General features: G+C 31.0%; 3 protein-coding genes across 4 annotated transcripts; all 3 read left to right on the forward strand.

The window, feature by feature from the left end:
* The first annotated feature begins 1,937 nt into the window (after nucleotides 1-1,937).
* LOC111877242 (E3 SUMO-protein ligase SIZ1) lies at nucleotides 1,938-6,834 on the forward strand. Its single transcript, XM_023873768.2, has 15 exons — nucleotides 1,938-2,311; nucleotides 3,053-3,133; nucleotides 3,263-3,305; nucleotides 3,390-3,462; nucleotides 3,554-3,832; nucleotides 3,969-4,037; nucleotides 4,144-4,234; nucleotides 4,330-4,405; nucleotides 4,509-4,582; nucleotides 4,736-4,843; nucleotides 4,922-5,083; nucleotides 5,193-5,297; nucleotides 5,410-5,490; nucleotides 5,764-6,223; nucleotides 6,311-6,834. The coding sequence occupies exons 1-15, from the start codon at nucleotides 2,285-2,287 to the stop codon at nucleotides 6,460-6,462; spliced, it is 1,881 nt and encodes a 626-aa protein (XP_023729536.1). The 5' UTR covers nucleotides 1,938-2,284; the 3' UTR covers nucleotides 6,463-6,834.
* Nucleotides 6,835-8,822: 1,988 nt separating this feature from the next.
* On the forward strand, nucleotides 8,823-10,812 carry LOC111877196 (uncharacterized). 2 transcript variants are annotated; one of them, XM_023873720.2, is made up of 6 exons: nucleotides 8,823-9,119; nucleotides 9,550-9,658; nucleotides 9,784-9,914; nucleotides 10,019-10,093; nucleotides 10,216-10,362; nucleotides 10,482-10,812. In XM_023873720.2, exons 1-6 carry the CDS (start codon nucleotides 8,847-8,849, stop codon nucleotides 10,605-10,607), a joined length of 861 nt encoding a protein of 286 aa, XP_023729488.1. In that variant the 5' UTR covers nucleotides 8,823-8,846; the 3' UTR covers nucleotides 10,608-10,812. The 2 variants fall into 2 exon arrangements, with proteins under 2 accessions (XP_023729488.1, XP_042753407.1); XM_042897473.1 differs by having other exon boundaries at nucleotides 10,219-10,362.
* Nucleotides 10,813-14,439: 3,627 nt separating this feature from the next.
* Nucleotides 14,440-16,659, forward strand: LOC111877241 (uncharacterized). The gene is made up of 4 exons (XM_023873766.3): nucleotides 14,440-14,614; nucleotides 15,085-15,237; nucleotides 15,484-15,762; nucleotides 15,882-16,659. The coding sequence occupies exons 2-4, from the start codon at nucleotides 15,103-15,105 to the stop codon at nucleotides 16,431-16,433; spliced, it is 966 nt and encodes a 321-aa protein (XP_023729534.1). The 5' UTR covers nucleotides 14,440-14,614; nucleotides 15,085-15,102; the 3' UTR covers nucleotides 16,434-16,659.
* The last annotated feature ends 1,276 nt before the right edge of the window (nucleotides 16,660-17,935 follow it).

Consider the following 17,935-nt stretch of genomic DNA (forward strand, 5'->3'; position numbering starts at 1 on the left):
GGTGTTATGCAATTAGATTCATGCTTATATCGTACTACTATCAGTAATTTGGTTTATCTTACAATCACTCATTCGTATTCGGTGGTTTGGTTTATCTTATAGCTTATGTAGTTAATGTGATTATCAAGTTTCTTACTGCTCCTTCTATTGTTCACTATGGAGCTATTCCTTATATTTTTGAGATGTCTTTATGTCACTTAGTTTCAGAGTCTTTTGTTCCCTTTTACATATTATTTATGGTAGTGTGCCTACAGTGATGTTGATTGGGACAGTCATCCTAATGGTTACAAATCCATTACAAATCTTTTGTTGTAGTTGTAGGTGAGACTTTAATTTCCCGATGAGTTTCACAAGGGAGACATTGCAAATGTATTGTTGCTCGTTCGGAAATTTTCTCTCAATCTATTAGCTCATAATAAGATCGACCTCAAGGTGTGCAACGATTGTCATAGTCCTTTGTAGTTGATAGATATTATATGTTTGGAATGATCATCAAACTGAGTAAGAGTCATCTACTTATTAAACTTTCAAAAAAAAAGTGAAGATTCAGGAAACCATCAAGGATGGCATGGAGAATTAGAGAACGTTCCCAAATAAAAAATGTTTTTCCTTATTTCATGTTTTGAAAAAATGCACTAATGAGCAAACCATCGGGTATGGATCCAAGAAGTAGAATATGCTTTAGAACATACTTTCTGTCTAATTGAGTTACTAACCAAAACTATCAAACCGTGAAAAAGTCGAGGATGACCTGGAGGAGTAAAGGATGCTCTCAAAACTAAACCTCTTGGTAAATAGGGATTTTTTTTAATCTAAAACACCAAATCTAAGAAGTCATCGAGCATGGCTTAAAGCCATAATGACGCCTTCTTCTAAAATATAAAATTTTCAAAAAAAAATCATTTTAAGCTTGTATCATTGGTTTTGATGTTTAGGACCCTTGTCCTAACTTTAAGCTTTGCATCGTCCTCCATGCATTAAAAATAAAAAAATATAATAATTAAAAATTAAAATAATAAAATAAAAAGTAACTAGCCCTCTATTTTCTTTGGGATACTCAATTGCAATAAGCACGTGCAATAAGCCTTTTAAACACCTTGATTTACAGTGGACGAGTAAAGGCTTGTGAGGGATTGTAGTGAACATATCCACAGAGTTTAAGGGATTGCTATCGAGTCAAGATCATATCAATATCAATTTGGAAACGCATACTTATATATTTCTATATGGAAACATAATCGAATTGAGATTATTATGAAGGACCAACAGTTCGACTAATGTGAGTAATCACATGACAAATACTACTATACTAGACACTTATCTTAAGATATAAACTTCAAACCCTCAAAATAGATAAAATTAGGTCTCATTGCGACTCTTTAGCAATAACAAATTACGATTACATCCATGTATGCATTATTGAATGGTATGTTGAGAACCAGCAAAACATTAATACTCGGGAATCATATCGAGTTTTATTAGACGGAGACCATGAATCTATTATTAATATTTCTCACGAAGAATAAATTTGGACTTGCTGAACTTTATACGATGCTTTATATCAAAACATCAATATCCGTGAATCATATCGAGTGTCATTAGACAGTAACCGTGAATCTGTTATTAATATTTCTCACGAAGAATAAATTTGAACTTGCTGAACTTTATATGATGTTTTATATCAGGCCTAAGTTTTCCGCCGGCTACATTTTCATATTTTTACTATTGTTTTATGGTAACATGCTAGCACAAAATATGATTATTTTAATGAATAATTTCATAAAATTTGTATAAGATTCAAACTTTCTTAGACGAACTTTGTATAAGATTCCAGATTTTATTAACAAATTTAACTATATATGGGTTGAAAATATATTATTTCTTAACTATGATGGATGAATGTGAAGTTAAATACGAAAGCCTTGATGCGATTGACACTATAAAAGCAAGGAAACTAAAAATCCCCTTACCGAAAAACCCTCGTTTGACGTCCGGTCCCCGAGCTGTCACACCGCTACCAGTTCGCCACTAATCGCCTCCGCCTTCTACGTCTCCTTCATCTTCTACTCTCTACTGACTATCACCGCGAATTACTACAACTACAATCGCCCATTCCCAAAAACACAAGCTAATTCACCAAAAGAGCACGCACTTTTCAGGATCCCTAATCCTCGATTAATTAAAATTCACCGTCTCAGTCACCATTACAGTAAATTGCTATTTGATTAATCCGGTTAGTTACCTGAACTTGTGCCGCTCATTTGGAACAGAAGATTGAATAGAGATGGGTGATATCGTGCCCGAATACAAGGTAAATTTTCACTTGATTAAAAAGTTTATGGTGTTTTTATGATCAGTGTAGTCGTAATTGACGTTTACGGAGGTTAATTTTGATTGATTTGCTGCGGAATGTGAATGTTATGCCGTTGAATTTTCCCTTGTGATTGATTTTCGAATAAATTACAGCTATCGGGGATATTGTTATGTTTTTTGCCCATATTGTCTGAAATCACGCAGAGAAAAGTTGGTTTTCTTGGATCCCTACGGACTCGGTGCTCTTGAATCCCTACGGACGTGTCTGTGACTGTATATTATGTATGTATCTATGGGTGTATAAATGTCTGTCTGAGTGTGGGTAACAATCGGTGCACATTTTCCTTGCTTTGCTTAATTCTTCCATTGCTAGTATAATGCAAGATGTATAACTGTAGCACAGTGGACTATCAGTATCAATTTAGCATCCAGTGTTTGAACAAATGGTCGAACCATACTGCTATCTGTAAAAATTTCAGGGACTAAGTTCTGTAGTTAGATGTTGAGTGGGCTATCATGTATGTCTTTGTAATCAATCTTCATAGTGATGTGATTATTTTATAAGTTTCCAAAATTAGTAACTGCATTTCCCTAGATACTCTATTATTTATCTATCTTTTTGTGTTACTACTATTATTGACATTACTTTTTTTCTGGATTGTTCTATGTTCATGTGTTTTCTTTTTTCTTTTTACAGCATTAACTCTTTTCTTTTGTATATACATTTTTCATTTTTTAGAAAAGAATGGCACGTTTTAGAATCCAAGAACTCAAGGATGTCCTTGGCCAACTTGGTCTTGCAAGAACCGGGAGGAAGCAGGTATATCTAATTATTTATAATTTATACCTGTTTATTATTTTATAATATTCATTTGATTATACCTTCTATAATTTTTCCCATTTCCTCCACATATTTTTAAAAATTTGTGACATGTTTACTTTAATATAGGACCTCATGGATAGGATACTGACTTTGCTTTCTGATGAAGAAGGTATAGGATTAGGACCTCTTGTTTTTTAACCTTTTTTTTCTCTTCTTCTTCTCACATTCCTCCTGATTTTGTTTCTATTATTAGATATTCATGGTCCACAAAAGAATAAACTTATCCGAAAGGAAGATGTAACAAAGATAATTGATGACATTTACAGGTAAGTTTGTTTTTTTTTTTTTTTTAAATTTTTTCAAATAAGTCCACATCAGTTGTTCCTACTTCCTATTTATATGTTTTTATTGTTACAGAAAAATGCCACATACAGGGGCAACTGAACCAATAACAGGTGGACATTGTGTCTCTGATAGTAGTAGCATTACACAAAAAAAGGAGATTGTGGATCAAAAAGTTCGTTGTCCATGTGGCAGTTCTCTGAAAACAGAGTTCATGATTCAGTGTGCAGATCCACAATGTCATGTTTTACAACACATTCCATGTGTTATTATCCCATTAGAGTCTACTGAAGAAACTCCACCTGTTTCTTCTCAACATTATTGTGAAATCTGTAGAATCGATCGGTGTGACCCGTATGTATAATCTAATCTACCCTCTTATTTATCTGATCAATCTGATTATGTTATTCTGTTTTTCTGTATTTTATATGGGTTATGATTATATTAATATTTATGTAATGGGTTTTGTTTTGAATTTTTATTTGATCAGATTTTGGAAGAGTTTGGCTCACCCTTTATGTCCTGTAAAGCTCAGTGTCTCAAATGTTCTGGATGATGGGTAAGTTATATATATTTTTGATCTTCAATACAGTGATTTTACATATTTTGCTTAAATCTTGAAAAACTAAACTGTTTTCTTGTAATACAATATTTGTGTTTGTTAGTGAATCACAGTTACTACAGAATGTGGAAACAAGTTTCCAAATTACAAAAGCAAATGTACATTTACTTGAGAAATCTGGATATGATGTACAGGTTTGATTCTTTTATCATCATATTACATTTTCAAATAGGTTGGATCATTTTTTTTTTTATTTAATTAAAAAGTTTGTGTCACATTTCTTGAGCAGGCATGGTGCATTTTACTCAATGATAATGTTCCATTCAGAATGCAATGGCCTCAGTATCCTGATCTAAAAGTCAATGGTGTGTTAGCTTTTGTCATTATACTATTTGATTTTTATGCTTTGTATTTATAATTTATAATTTATAATTTGAAATTTAAAATTCCAAGTTGTGGATTTTCCAGGAATTCCTGTTAAGACAATTAATAGGCCTGGATCAAAGACACTTGGAGCCAATGGTCGTGATGATGGTCCTTCAGTAAGTTATTTTATGATTGATTCTTCTGTATGAAGGAATGGAATCACAAATGAATGAATGGAATTAACAACATAATACAATGAGGAATGGAATGGAATTAAAAATGTTTATGAAAATGAAAATAAAATGGAATTAATTTTATTTTCTTTTCAGATTTCGGTGTTTCTGGTGGAGGGACACAACACAATATCTTTATCTGGTTCTGATGGTCGACCTTTTTGCTTGGGTGTCAGATTAGTAAAACAACGTACTATTCAACAGGTACATTCTTTATAAAGTATACAAATTTATCTGAATAATTAATAATAATAATAATAATAATAATAATATTAAATGAAGGTTATCAGCATGATTCCTAATGAACAAGAAGGTGAATCATTTACTGAAGCTGTTTCCCGTGTGTGTCGTTGCATTGGTGGAGGAATGGCTGCTGCAAATGATGATAGTGACAGTGATTTGGAAGTTATTGCAGATAATGTCACAATTAATCTTCGTTGCCCTGTAACTATTCTGATAAAACCATTATTTAATTTGCATAATTTAGTAATTTAAGCTTATGTGGTGGTTTTATAATATATTTTTTTGTTGTTTTTTTTTATATGAATGGCAGATGAGTGGGTGTAGAATGAAAACTGCTGCTAGATTTAAAGGATGCATACACCTTGGATGTTTTGATCTTCATACCCTTGTCCAAATCAACCAAAGATCTAGAAAGGTAACTGTTATTATTTTTACAATCTGTATGATGGAATGGAATGATCTATTCCATTCCCTTTCCGATTGGTGTATACCTGTAATTTGCATAAATGATATGTTTTTGTTTGCAGTGGCAATGCCCTATTTGTCTGAAGAACTATTCCTTAGAAGACATCATCATCGATCCCTATTTAAATCGTATCGTGAAAATGGTATTATTTATTTATTTTTAATTATGTTACATTCTAGAGCAAATTAGATTTTTGCTCCCCAAGTATAACTGATTCTTTCATGTTTGATCCTAAAAGTTTTTCCCTTGCAGTTTTGGTCCCTGTTCCTTACTAAGGACCAAAAATATTCATTTTACTTGGAACAGGGACCAAAAGCTCTACAAGAACCAAAATTGCAAAAACCAGCTACACTCAGGGACCAAAAATGTAATTTATTCAAAATTCTAATTTAATTTTTGTATTTTTAAATAAAAGATGCAAGCTTGCGATGAAGACGTAACCGAGATTGAAGTTAAATCCGACGGATCATGGCGAACGAGACTGAGTCGTCCATTTATGGATCTTGAAAGATGGCATCTTCCGGAAGGATCTTTATCTACATCTAAATTTAATATTAATTCAAATTCAAATATGGAAATCTCTGAAGTGAAAAGCGAACATGAAGGAAATCAGTTAGAAGAATGTGTTACACCTTATGGGCATGAAGTAATATCAATGAGTAGTGGTTCTTCTGATAATAACATGAAAGAAGATGATAATAATGAGATGATGGATTCCATGCCATATAATAATAATTATAACCAAACATCCGGAATCACAAACAGAAGTTCTTCATCTTCAATCGGTGATCCAAGTGTGATTGTTCTTAGTGATTCCGACGAAGACAACTGCGATATAGCTTCTGCTACAGAAGATCCTGTAGTAGTTCCACCTGGTATGACTTTTTTACCCTTTTTTAAATATAATAAAATTAATATATCTTCTTTTTTTCTAAATATGTCACTATATCTTATTAATGAAGGTTCATTGGATGTTAAAGCGGAATCTAGCCAGATGAGTAATGGGAGAGGAGGAGGGTTAGGGTTAATTGGAGGCGACCCTTTTACATTTCCTCGGCAACCTAGGACTGTAAGAAACCATCATGGGACAAAAGATGTAGCAGCAGCCGACTAAAACCAAAAAGTAATAATAATGATAATAATAATAACAATAGTAATTATTATTATTATTATTTAACCTATTATAATATAATTATGCTTTAGTCTTTAGATGTAGTTATAAGTGAGACAAACAAGTGTGGTTTATAGATGATAGTGGAGTAGAAGTAGGTGGTAGGTAGGGTGGGTATAGGTTCTCATCGTTTTTGTAAATCGAAGGTTTGATCATCGGCCTCTTTTCACAAATCTTCGTATTTTTGTTTTTTGTTTTTGGGTTATCAAGAAAGAGCTTTGTAAATCGTAAGTAGTATCTGTTTTGTACATATGGCGAACTGGACCCTACCTTTTTTTATTTTATTTTATTTATTTGTGGCTATTTGCATATTCATTTTCCATTGATGATGCTATTTGTTACATGTTGCAACTGCTTTAAGCACGAAGGGTTGTGTAATTTTGTTCATCTGAATTCAGTGGTAAATCGATTCACTGTATGTAATGTAATCGAAAGGCTATGAAGATAAATGTGTAATTGCGTTTCTTCAATTGCTAATATAAATAGTCTATCCTTATAGCTACCATCACTTTAGATGCAACAAAACGGATAGGTCGACTAGATTGTGTAATTGCGTTTCCAATCCTATTCTAGTATTCATTTTCTTTGTTCTTTGTGCAACATCTCATGTTTGAGGCTATGACACTCGGGATTAAATACCACAAAACATGAGGTTTTTATTATGAGATACAACTAAGGCAACAAAAAGCACACACCAAAAGAATCCGTCCAATTTGACTTCATATGAGAGAGTTATGCGTGTTAAAGTTGAAAATTTATGGTAAGAAAGAAGTGTTAAAGTTGAAAATTTATGGTAAGAAAGAAGTATGACAATGTGGTGGCTTCCTTGAAATTTTAGGAATTCTATAATCTTTAATAGTCAAAATACTAGAAGAAATTCCTTAATCGAGAGATTAGTTGATTATTCATATAATTGGTTTGTAAATAGAAATAGGAAGTTAATGGAGTGTTTGAGATTACTTTTTGAACCCAAAAGTTTTTTTTTTTCTTAAAAGTTCTTTTAAAAAGTAAAGTTAAAAGTTGTTTTTAAAAAATGTTTGGATAATATTTCTTGACTTTTAAATGTTTTTTACCTTTTAAAAGGCCAAAAGTCACAAAACAATACAATTCCATGATTTTTGAAAAACCCTTTTTTTCTTTTTGACAAAAAGTTATTTTTTAATTTCAAAACATTTTTTGAATTTTTTTAACTTTTTGAAAAAGTTAAAAGTCAAAAAGTTATTTTAAAAGCAATTCCAAACACCCTCTAAGTCTTAGTAGAGGGTCTTGGTTAATAAACCCTATTTTATCGATTCCTATGTAATTTTTTATTAGCTTTTTGCTAATATATTTTTAATAAAATTAAGTTGTTCAAAAAAAATCCAAAGTCCAGAAAATTTAAATTTTATGTACCATGTTAAGGACTATGTAATTTAGGTTATTTTTATCAAAACCAGTTGATTCTTGAATGTAAAATCACTAAAATGTAGCCAAGAAAGAGAAAGAAGATGCAAGAAAAAGAATCAATCCAATCCAAGTTTATATGGGAGTTATAAGTGTCCAAACATGAGTAGAAAATTTGATTCGATTATGGTTGTTACCCAAACCTCGTGACACCGAAGTCGAAAGTCTCGAGATCTAAATTTCATGGTTTCGTGGAACCAAATATGAAATCGCTTGAAATTATACGGTATGGTTCGGTTTAGTACTATTGTTTTTTGCTCACCCATACATTAGGTCCCCTTATTGGTGGTTTTTTTTATAATTATTATGTATTAGGTTTTCATATTATTTTTTCCGAACAATATATTGTAATATATGTCTTTTTGAAACAATTTATTGTAATTTTTTTAGTTATTTAAAGTATGATATGTATTTAAAAAATGACTAATTAAATGAGAGTTTTATATAACATTTTAGATAGGGGTAAATTAGTTAACTTTTTAAAAAATATATATATTAAAAAAGGTCAACCATTTAAATATCATTTTATTAAAAATTAAAATTAATAAAATGACGAAGATGATAACAATCTTGAGTTATAATACAAATTGGCCATCAAAGATAAACCAAATAAAACATTGCAAGTAGTAATACAGGAACAAAGTGATTTTTGGATGAACACTTACAACGAAACTAAAGTGGAAATGGAACAAAATAATCAAGAAGGCGACTAAAACAAACATTTTCATTAACTAGGAGCTATAAATGTACTTCGAGTATAAGTAAAGGGGTAATTTACGTAATTTATGGGAAAAATTCTGACACGCCTGCGCTACATATATACGAGCATACAATCATCCCCGAGAACCTCTGTCATTCCCCTCCCACAAAAAGCCGTTACAAAAATGGAGGACCAAATCATCGCCACCAGCAAAACCGTCGGCGCCGTGAAGGCTAACAACGGCGGTGGACAACAATTGCTAGAGACGACCAAATCAGAGAGACACGTATGGCTCATGAAATGCCCTCCAATTGTGTCTCGTTCACTTACGCAACAACAGCAACAACAACAACCGCAATTATCGACGCCTCTCGATGCTTCTTCAGCTCCAATCGGCGCAAAGGTTGTCGTCACCGTTGATCCTCTCCTCCCTAACAACGATTTCTCATCTACACAGGTACATTGCCGTTTCGTTTTGTTACACGTTGTGAAAATGTCAACCCTATAATTGTATTTTTCCTCCTGTATATGTATCAAACGTATGTTGTTTAGTTTTGTGATCGCGATTGTGAATAAATCTAGGTTTCGATTGATTTCATTAGATCATATCTCCGTTTAGACGAGTAGAAGTTCAATTTTGCATTTATGTATGCATGCGACGTGTAAATGAAGCGCGGTGACAGTGCTAGAACAATAAATTCATGTTAATCTATAATCCTCAATGTTGCTGAATGATATCTGAATTTTACAAAGGGTTCTTATATGCGTTTATTCTTCTTGATGATTCATAGCAATTTGGGCCTCGTATCAATCAAAGATCTCGTGAGCTTCAGAGCTTGTTACTTCATTTCCTTCTAATTTATGCAATTCTTACATGATATGGTCAGTTTACCATGGAGTTGCTTGGCACTGAATCTGGGAGAATACCCAAATGTTACTCCATGGACATGTCAACAGATTTTATCCCAATGTCTGTATTTTCCGAATCCAAACAAGGTAAAAGCATTAGCATTCTTCAACTTTTTGTATAAATTAATTACAACTACAACTATCAATCAAGACATTGTATCTGGGACAACAATGGCAATGGTAATGACTAATGTGACACTTGTGGATTTCAGGAAGGCTTTCTGTTGAAGGGAAAATATATCATAAATTTGACATGAAACCTCATAATGAGAACATAGAGGAATATGGGAAGCTCTGTCGTGAAAGAACAAACAAGTATATGACTAAAACTCGACAAATACAGGTCTCTTTACTCTTTTCTTTTCTTTTCTCAAATGAAATGTAAATTAAAACAAAAATTTAGATATTTCTTGTAATCATTCATATCATTCTTCTTTCTTGTTTCAGGTTATTGACAATGATAATGGAGCACATATGAGACCCATGCCAGGGCTTATTGCATTCAGACCCCCCTCACAAACTGTAATCAATGCTGCTTTTTCTCTGTCTTAATTAATTATTACCATGTATTTAGAAGATTTGTTTCTTTTTAGTCTATTTTATAGTTTATACTGAGTTTCTGTATTATTCTGCCATTTTTACAGCAGAGGAAGAAAGCTCCAGTGAAAGGATCAGACACAAAAAGAACAAGAAGGGATCGTGGAGAGATGGAGGACATTATGTTTAAATTATTTGAGAGACAATCCAATTGGACATTAAAGCAGCTTATTTCTGAAACAGATCAACCTGAAGTATGTTGTTAACTTAATTTCCTATTCCTTTTTTTTTTTTTTTACAAAATTAGATTTTAATAAAGAAGCTAATTTTACAAATGATGGAAAATCATGAAAATGTGTTGTTTTGTGTTCAGCAATTCTTGAAAGATATGCTTAAGGATTTGTGCATCTATAACAACAAAGGATCAAACCAAGGGACTTATGAACTGAAGCCAGAATACAAGAGAACCACAGAGGAACAAGAACCTTCTTCAAAATAGCTCTCTATTTTATTGTTCTTGTGAAAATATTAAATTCCCACTACTTTTCATTTAGTTGAGTTTTGGTGCCACGTCAACAAACCAAAAAACTTAACAAACATTCATTGTAGTAGAACTTTTTGGTTGTGTTTCATTACTTTGGATTAATATTGGTAACACTTAATGTATGTTTTTTTTGGATTAAAAATCTTGAATTTTTGCTTAATTCTTGTTGGCCACTTAAATTAGGCAATTTTCTTGTAAAATTATTTAAATTCTAAAATCCATTATTGTTATAGGAATTAAAACTCAATAGCAAACAATAGATCAAACATGTTGGAAATACAATACATGTTGTAGGCCTTCATGCTTGTGAAATAGATCAAACATTGTTGGAAATACTTGTAAAAAACGTAATACTATCTTGGATAAATAGCACAAAAGACATTAAGTTTATATTAAAATTCTAATTTGACACTTTGTTTTTTTTGTCTCAAATTTGACACTGTGTTTTTTAATTTTTTACAATTCTTACCACTTGACCGGTCAACCCGGTTACCTGTTGACGTGGCATGATGACGTGGCATGCTGACATGACATGTTGACGTGTCAAAATTGAAATTTTTTTCCTACAAAAGACATTAAGATTTCACATTTTTATTTTTTTTTTTATTTTGACACTAAGTTTATTTTTTTCTTTCAATTTTGACATTCTGTTTTTTTGTTCCAAATCAAACATCATTTTTCCAATTTTATTTAGTTTTGACCATTTTTCATTTGAAACTGTATAAATATATTTTTTGTTACATTTTAAACCTATAAATACAATTTTTTCATATAAACACCACATTTTAATTTAAATACAAGGTGATTCTTTTTACATTCAAAGCATAATATAAATATGCATTATATATATATATATATATATATATATATATATATATATATATATATATATATATATATCATGAGAACCGAACTAATCATAAGCTTCGAATAAGATGTAAAAATTTCACGGGTTGCAAAGGTCCCATTTAGGCCTTGATCGACTATACGCCTCCAAACATTCAAAGTCATTTTAAAGTTGCGTATTCAATATAAAATACAATTTTTATATAACTAATACATATTTAAACATAAAATTATGGTTTGAATGTAAATAAGAAAAAAAAATCATTGTATTTATACAAAAATATGGTTCTTAAGTGAAAAAAATATATTTATATGGTTTAAAAAGTATTAAAAAATATTTATACAATTTCAAATGGAAAATTATCAAAATTGAACAAAATTGGAAAAATGATGTTCGGTTTGGAACAAAAAATCGAGTGTCAAAATTGAAATAAAAAATTAAACTTAGTGTCAAAATCGAAAAAAAGTGAAAACTTATTGTTTTTTGTGGAAAAAAAAATCAATTTTGACATATCAACATGTCACGTCATCAAAACTGACACGTCATCATGCCACATCAGTAGGTAACTGAGTTAACCGATCAAGTGGTTAGAATTGTAAAAATTGAAAAACACAGTGTTAAATTAAAATTTTTATGTAAACTTAATATCTTTTGTGCTATTTACGATACTATCTTTCAACTGAATTTAAGAGCTTATTTAAATAAGTAAGATTAGATGTAATTAAATAGTTTATTTTAGTTAAACATTTTGACAAGTAAAAGGGCAGTAGAGTTTGTTAACATCCTTTAATACTAAATTAAGTCACGATTTGACTCAAATGTTAGTCCAAGTTTAATACACAATTCAAGATTGAATGTACCATTGGATGTTTTCCCTATTTATCTTTCCTTTTACATATTCATTATATGCTTTTTTTTTCATACACCCACTTTTGTCATTTTTATGCCAAAATTCAATATCACATTATCCTTTAGGACACAAACCCTACTACAATTATATTATTTATTTTGTGTGCACCTCTTAAAATCTTAAAGCTTATTTTAACGTCCAAAATTATTTTATTCTTTTTATTTGTTGTTTGAGAACCTAACATTCATACCCAATTATAGGGCTGTTCACTATTTGGATAAAACCGAATTGTCCAATTGGACAATTTGGATTGGAGTATTTTGTTCGGATATTCGGATTTTTGGATTGGTTTTCTACAAAACCGAATTATTATTTTGGATTTTGGATTAGTTTTGGTTTATAAACTAAGAACCGAATAGTCCAAAAAAACCGAATAACAATTTGTTATGTTTTTATTTTCAATATATATATATAATTATTTATTAATTTTATAATTTTTTTAAATAAGTTCAAAAGGTTTTACCTAATAAAAGACATTAATATGTACTTTCTGTTAAAAAAAATTGATCTATTAAATAATAAACTATAATATTCCTTCTTAGTGGTTGTTTATAAATTTTAAATCACAAGTAAATAATATGTTTTTGCTTTTTCAGTAGAATTAGATCATATTATAATTCTATCCTTTTAAAATGTTATGGTTTTTGAAAACCAAATTATAAAAACCGATCCAACCGAATTGTAATTGGATCGGATCGGATCGGATTTGAATTTAGTTTGGACTATTTGGATTCATATTTTGAAAACCGAAATCCATTTGGATTTACTTAATTGGATCGGATCGAACCGATCCATCCAAACGACCACCCCTACCCAACTAGGTATAAGACTCATGTACTATATGAGTTAATAAAAAAAATTTTAATATAAAGATTTAAATATTTAAGAACTTTGGATTTATAAGAAAATAAGAAAAATTATGAATTATTAAAACTGAATTTTTTTATCTTTTAAATTTAAATAAATAAAAAAAGTAAACTAATGAGCTTTTAATTTAGAAATAAAAATGTAATTTCATTAATGAAATTGATATTCATTTATTAGTACATTTATTGTAATTATTACATTAAAGTATTATGTGGAATGTATTAAAATAGAAAAACCTATAAAATGACATGTAAAAAAAATTAATTCAAAATAACCACAAAATTTGGCAAATTGAATGACAATATGACATGTGACAAAATAAAATCTTCATTTATTATAGTAGATACTATCACTAAATTTCGTAAACTAGAGACAACATAATGTTTTAAAAATGTTTATAGTTTCAAACTCGTTCTAATGTGTTTCAGAATTTGTTTTTTGTTTGTATAAACAATAGAATTTCACTACATAGAAAATGATTACTTCATTAGTGCTATCCATTCGGAAAAATAATAATTCATAACCTTATTGGATATAATTCTTTTATAGTTTCAAAATACACAAGGGGAACACTATATATATTGTGCATGCCATTTATGAAAGTTTTTAACATTTTATATAGGGGCACCAGCAATCATGGAACTCGCAAACAATTAATTGCCAAAATGTTGGTAGTTATATTGGCAAATTTAAAAAAGATGGCTAAATTATTATATGTAATTTAAAATAATGGCTATTTTGATGTTAGTATATATAAATAAATTTTAGTATGTGTAAATAAAGGTTAATATACAAAAATAAACGCTAGTATAAAATATAGAAATTTATTAATAATCAATACCTTTTTCTAACCAACTGTTAGTTGAACCCGCTAGATAGTTGGTTATATTATGATTAAAATATCACGACCAAATTTATAAAACCACTCATGCTACCATAAATATATAAACAATAAATAAATATTGAGTCAGAACACCATTAAAGATTGCAACTTTGACAATGCGTTTCCAGTCGAAAATTGTCAAAGGAAGGCAGCAACTAAATCAACAAAGAAAGAATGGGTCTCGTCGTCGTTTTATATAATTAATGCATCTTCCATGCATATTCAGCCCCCAAGCTTTGACCAAGTGCGTGTGTACATCACGCTGTCGTTTTGGGGGTCTTCGAGAGTGTGGAATGCATATTACCCCCCTTCCCTCCTTTGTATTCAACGCATCTTCTTCCCTTCATTACTCTCCTTCAACATTTTTTTGATTCTTTCATCTGTTTTCTTCATCACATACACCAACTCGTTGATTTTTCCCTCAATCCATCTTCCCGCATCACCATCTTCTAAAGGTATATTACGGAATTACGCTTTTTATTTTTCCCTTTTGAATGCTTGATTTTGATTGTGTGATTCGTTTGAATTTAAGTTTCAGATTGAATTGTTGATGGGTTTTTGCTCAAATTGAGAATTATTAGGGTCGATTAAACTCTGTATTGTTGAAAACTATCTTTTTTTTTTTTTTTTTGAATTAAGCATTTTCTGTTCGTTTTAAGGAATTTGAGAATTAATTCACTATTATTTTTTTAGGTTCCGAAGGTCAAAATTCTATTTGCCAAAATTGTGATCATGATGTAATTTTTTCACAATTTGAACACAAATAGTTTCTGTTTATAGTAAATATTGTATCTTTATTATGGTAGAAAGTGAAACATATTCCTTAATCCATATGAAATTTCAAACGAATAATAGTTATTTGTCATTTGTATAACAATTTCAAAACATTATGATGTTTATTTACATTTTCTTTTTTCTCTTGCAGATCAAATTGCCATAAAAAATGAACTTTTTTGGTAGGAATATGACCGAGGAATCATCAACTTCTCAACGAGACACTCTTAGTTGCCCATTTTTGCATAACATTAACGAACCGACTAATTTCTCATTTTCATCTTCCATGGCTATCCCATTACCGGTAATTAAATATTTTGCTTATAATTGTTATTAATATAATTCAATGACTAAATCGCTAAAAAAACAATAATTCAATGACCAAATCGATAAAAAGATGAAGTTACATATTGTGTTTTCTGTATTTTGCATTGAATCAAAATTTGGTTAAATCATTACAAAAAACAATTATTGTATAAGATATGGAAAATTGGAAAGTTTGTTTTTTTGTTGTTGAAACCGTCCTCATAGTTTCTTTTATTGTGATTAGGCCCGAGGAAGGGGAGCAACAAAAGGTCCTATATTTGAAGATGGTCCCAATTTTGATAGAGCATTTAGGGTTTTCCATGGCCAAAATGGTGTGGTTCCACTTTCCGATTCTGAGCCATCATCACATGGGTCCGAACCGGGTCCACAACGGTTCAACCCGTTAGCGGCTAATGCGGCTACAATTAGTCTCTCAGGGTTTGGTGGGGCCTTTGGTTTTGATGCCTTTAACGAGATGTTCAAAAGTCAACAAAGAAAACATAAACCATCCAACAAGAAAAAGGTACATTAGCTAACAATAAACAACCTACTTTCACTTTTCTAAAAAAAACACAACATACTTTTTCAAACATATATAACGTAAAAAGATCTAACATGCCTTCTTATAATAATTTTTTTTAGAACAAAGACTCGAATCATGAAGCAATGGGTGAAGAATGGCTACAAAATGGGAATTGCCCGATAGCAAAATCGTATAGATCAGTGATTAACATCCTACCAATCATGGCCAAGGCACTTAAACCACCATCGGGCATAAACTACAGGTGCCCGCCGGTCATCGTGGCAGCCCGGGCAGCTCTAGCTAAAACTGCGTTTGCAAAAAACCTCCGGCCACAACCGCTGCCCGAAAAAGTACTGGTGATTGGAGTTATGGGCATGGCTGCTAATGTTCCATTAGGGATATGGAGAGAACATACCAAGAAATTTTCACCTTCTTGGTTTGCAGCTGTTCATGCAGCCGTTCCATTTATTGCCATGCTTAGAAAGTCGGTTTTGATGCCTAAATCAGCCATGGCTTTTACTATAGCGGCTTCTGTTTTAGGTCAGGTGATCGGGTCTAGGGCTGAACGGTATCGCCTGAAAACGATAGTCGGTAGGGATGGGCGGTGTGGGGAGACAATTGAGTGGGAACCTGCAACTCTGCAGGTCACTGGACCTGCAGTAGTAGCCTGAGTCCAATTGTCCAATTCCAGTATTGGACAACTGGAGTCATCCTTTATTGGATGAGTGGATTTTTTTTTGTTAAGTGGGTTGGAAATATTAGTCTTTTATAAGATTGTATTATAAGTGTTGGAGGGGGTTTATTAACGCAAACTAAATATGGGAGGTGATTGGAATTATCATTTTTTGTATTGACTTAAGTTGTATTTAAGCTAATAAAATGAGTCTTTGAATGAAAGATTAATTGTAAGAGGTTTGATTTTACTTTAATTTAAGTTGTTTTACAATAAAAGGTAATATTAACATTTTATTCCAAACCCCAAAAACAGTATAACACTCATCTTGTGAGGTAAATCAATTACTAACTGTTAGTAGAGATATTCATTATTTGGATAAAACCGAATTGTCCAATTGGACAATTTGGATTGGATTATTTGGTTCGGATATTCGGATTTTTGGATTGGATTTCATCAAAACCAAATAGTCCAAAAAACCGAATAACAATTTGTTATTTATTTATTTTTAATATATCTATAAGTATTTATTAATTATTTTATAATTTGTTTTTTTTTTAAAAAAAAAGGTCAAAAAGTTTCACTTAATAAACAATTTAATATGCATTTAATCTCAAAAGCTTTTTATCAATTAAATATTAAATTATAATATACCTTCTTAGGATTTGTTTATAAATTTTAAATCACAACTAAATAATTTGTTTTTGCTTTTTCAGTAAAAATTGGATAATATTATAATTATATGTTGTTTTAAAATGTTATGACTGTTGAAAACCGAATTACAAAAACCGATCCAACCGAATTGTAATTGGATTGGATCGGATCGGATTTGAATTTAATTTGGACAATTCGGATCCATATTTTGAAAACCGAAATTAGTTTGGATTTACTTAATTCGATCGGATTGAACCGATCCATCCAAACGAACACCGCAAGAAACTATCAAAGACAAGGGAAGTTACAATTGGCGAAACCTCCACTTGGGCTTGAACCGAGATGGTGTTTGGATGTGCTTCTTGAAGTGATTATTGGCTTATTGATTTTTCCGAAAAACTAATAAGTTAAAAAAATGTTTGATAAGGATAAAAGTGTTTTTTAAATTGCTTTTTGTAAATGGTTATAAAGCTCAAAATGAAAAACAAGGGGCATGTGACTTTTTAAATGGGTGTTTGGTTTTTTGGCATTCAAATTACATTTGTGCCATTAATAACCCTTTAAAGAAAAAAGGTCTTCCTCACATCGACGCACACATTTCCTCCAATTTACATCAACGCACGCCATAAGTACAAAACCTCTTCTTTCTTGTTCTTGAAACGGTCACGACAAGCTTCTCTCGTTCTTCTCCAGCGATTTCCCACATCGGTGACCGAAAGAAAATTTAACTATCGCCATTCATCATTGCGAAATATCATTGAACAAACTTTTTGGAGTGTGGAAAGCTAGGTGGACGTTATTAAGAGACATGCATGTTAAGTATAAAATATTATATGTAAAGTAGTA

The sequence above is a fragment of the Lactuca sativa genome, chromosome 8 (assembly GCF_002870075.4).
Source record: "Lactuca sativa cultivar Salinas chromosome 8, Lsat_Salinas_v11, whole genome shotgun sequence".
Classification (NCBI taxonomy): Eukaryota; Viridiplantae; Streptophyta; class Magnoliopsida; order Asterales; family Asteraceae; genus Lactuca; species Lactuca sativa.

Excerpts from the sequence above, each read along its gene's own strand:
- LOC111877196 (XM_023873720.2), top strand. The coding sequence starts at position 8,847 with ATGGAGGACCAAATCATCGCCACCAGCAAAACCGTCGGCGCCGTGAAG. Across the intron at positions 9,120-9,549 it reads ACGATTTCTCATCTACACAG|TTTACCATGGAGTTGCTTGG; the intron begins GTACATTGCCGT and ends TGATATGGTCAG. Across the intron at positions 9,915-10,018 it reads CTAAAACTCGACAAATACAG|GTTATTGACAATGATAATGG; the intron begins GTCTCTTTACTC and ends TTCTTGTTTCAG.
- LOC111877242 (XM_023873768.2), top strand. The coding sequence starts at position 2,285 with ATGGGTGATATCGTGCCCGAATACAAG. Across the intron at positions 4,844-4,921 it reads AACAACGTACTATTCAACAG|GTTATCAGCATGATTCCTAA; the intron begins GTACATTCTTTA and ends TATTAAATGAAG. Across the intron at positions 5,491-5,763 it reads TAAATCGTATCGTGAAAATG|ATGCAAGCTTGCGATGAAGA; the intron begins GTATTATTTATT and ends TTTAAATAAAAG.
- LOC111877241 (XM_023873766.3), top strand. The coding sequence starts at position 15,103 with ATGAACTTTTTTGGTAGGAATATGACCGAGGAATCATCAACTTCTCAA. Across the intron at positions 15,238-15,483 it reads CCATGGCTATCCCATTACCG|GCCCGAGGAAGGGGAGCAAC; the intron begins GTAATTAAATAT and ends TATTGTGATTAG. Across the intron at positions 15,763-15,881 it reads AACCATCCAACAAGAAAAAG|AACAAAGACTCGAATCATGA; the intron begins GTACATTAGCTA and ends AATTTTTTTTAG.